This window comes from Trichinella spiralis (genome assembly GCF_000181795.1).
Source record: "Trichinella spiralis strain ISS 195 chromosome Unknown Scfld6664, whole genome shotgun sequence".
NCBI lineage: Eukaryota > Metazoa > Nematoda > Enoplea > Trichinellida > Trichinellidae > Trichinella > Trichinella spiralis.
In genome coordinates, this window is record NW_003533603.1 from 193 (window position 1) to 2,193 (window position 2,001).

Below are 2,001 nucleotides of genomic sequence, written 5' to 3' on the forward strand. Positions count from 1 at the left end.
GAAAACGGCAAGTAGTGGTATGTCGCTGGTTAATCCATTCGTGTCTTCGATTGGTGGAGAAGCGCAGTAAAGTGTTTTTGTCAGTGGAACAAAGATCAACCGTTACAAATATGAAAAGAAATCCAGTCAACAACGTAGCAGTTTCAAATGAAGAAGGGATGACGTCATTGATTGCCGGTAGAGCAATAACAGGTTTATGTCGTGAGGAAATGGAAAATGGTTGTATCGTGACGACGGTTTTTCGTTTGTTTTGACGCATGTTGCACTTGTTATTACGTCACTTCCACAAATGTTGGCGAGCATCACATATGCCTTGAACGAAAGGCGAAATCAGAATGGAAATTCTGGATCGAAGTTGCTCAGGACGGTTGATGATCTGAGCTGTGACCGAATATGCAACAGTTTGAACGTAGCTGATGTACCGCTTGGCGAAGACCACCAACTTATAATATTTCGGCTGATCTGGCACTTCTGGAATCACATGGATGAGCCACGCAGAGCTAGATATTTCAGCATTTTTCAGTCCCTGCTACATGCACCTGGTGAAAACTGCATCTATTTCTAAAATTTGTCACGGACGTCGTCCATGACGGCCGAATGTGGGTTGTATACTGTACCTCAATAAAGTACTACTTTTGTTTTGTGTTATTTGTGATTGTGAGTGAAAGTTTTCTTCGTAGCTGTACCTTGTCATTTGCTTAGAGTAATTTTTTTAAATACATTTTCACACAAATGACGTCTGATGCCGATAATATTACAGGCAATTGACAATTAGAAGTAATTAGCGAATGAAATATTATAATACATAACTAATAACTAAGCATCCAATGTAACTCAATGAAAAGCATTTGAATAATGTCGAACCATCGTCAGGCCAGTCTCGTTTGCAAATAACGGATTGCGTGAGCGAAAAGAGACTATCGAGCAATTGAAAATTCTGTAACAACCAATCACGTTTGGCGTGAGCGAAAAGAGACTACGCGGGCAAATTTTGGACGAAATGGAAAGCGACACACCACCACGCTTGTATAAAAGTAGCCGTGGCAGTCGAGCGAGCGCAGTCGTTGTTTGACGTTGTGTTCATTCAGTGCGGTGGTTGCTTTGCACGTTCATATGTGTGTTTGTGCGGGCCTGTTTATGAGAATTTTTTGAGCTTTGTCGACTAATGATCATTTTCATCCTGCGTATTACACTATTTATATGCACAGGTGGATGGGTTCCAACGAAAACGGCAAGTAGTGGTATGTTGCTGGTTAATGCATTCGTGTCTTCGATTGGTGGAGAAGCGCAGTAAAATGGTTTTGTCAGTGGAACAAAGATCACCCGTTATAAATATGAAAAAACTCCAATCGACAACGTATTCGTTTCAAATGAAGAAGGGATGGCGTGATTGATTGCCGGTAAAGCAATAATAAAGCCGCTAAGCGTGTTTATATCTTGAAGAAATGGAAAATGGTTGTATAGTGACGACTGTTTTTCGTTCGTTGTGGCGCATGTTTAATTTGTTTTCACGTCACTTTCTTTCAAGGCGAATGTGATGCGCACCAACATTCGCCTTCAATCAAAATCAAAGAAAAGCAGAAATCAAATTCTTAATCGAAGTTGCTCAAGACCGATGAGTTGCCAAAACAGTGAAGAAGGAGCATAGTATGGGCGGCGGAAGCAGTCTAATGGTTGAAGCCAGCAATGAGGGACAACCAGCTGCGCCATCGTTGAAACAGCATCCGTATCCCGCGGAAGAGGTCATTCTGGTTGCTCCAGTGATCCTATACTCTAGATTCACATTGGATTAAAGAGGTAGCATCATTTTTGATCCACAAGTACATACGCCACGCACATGCAGACATGTGGATGGAAAATTATTTTGAGATGGTCACGAGCATTCCAGAACGTGAACGACTGAAAATTTTCTTGATCTGGAAATGAAATTTTGAACGGTGTCTTTGGAGAATACCAACGATAAAGAAAATAAGGAAAGAACCGATAGGACGCTCCACGTAG

The 2,001-nt window shown here is 41.5% G+C and overlaps 1 protein-coding gene across 1 annotated transcript; it reads right to left on the minus strand.

The window, feature by feature from the left end:
- Positions 1-277: 277 nt before the first annotated feature.
- Positions 278-694, minus strand: Tsp_13685 (hypothetical protein). Its single transcript, XM_003366046.1, has 2 exons — positions 576-694; positions 278-500 (listed from the first exon to the last, which is right to left on the minus strand). Exons 1-2 carry the CDS (start codon positions 692-694, stop codon positions 278-280), a joined length of 342 nt encoding a protein of 113 aa, XP_003366094.1.
- Between the last annotated feature and the right edge of the window lie 1,307 nt (positions 695-2,001).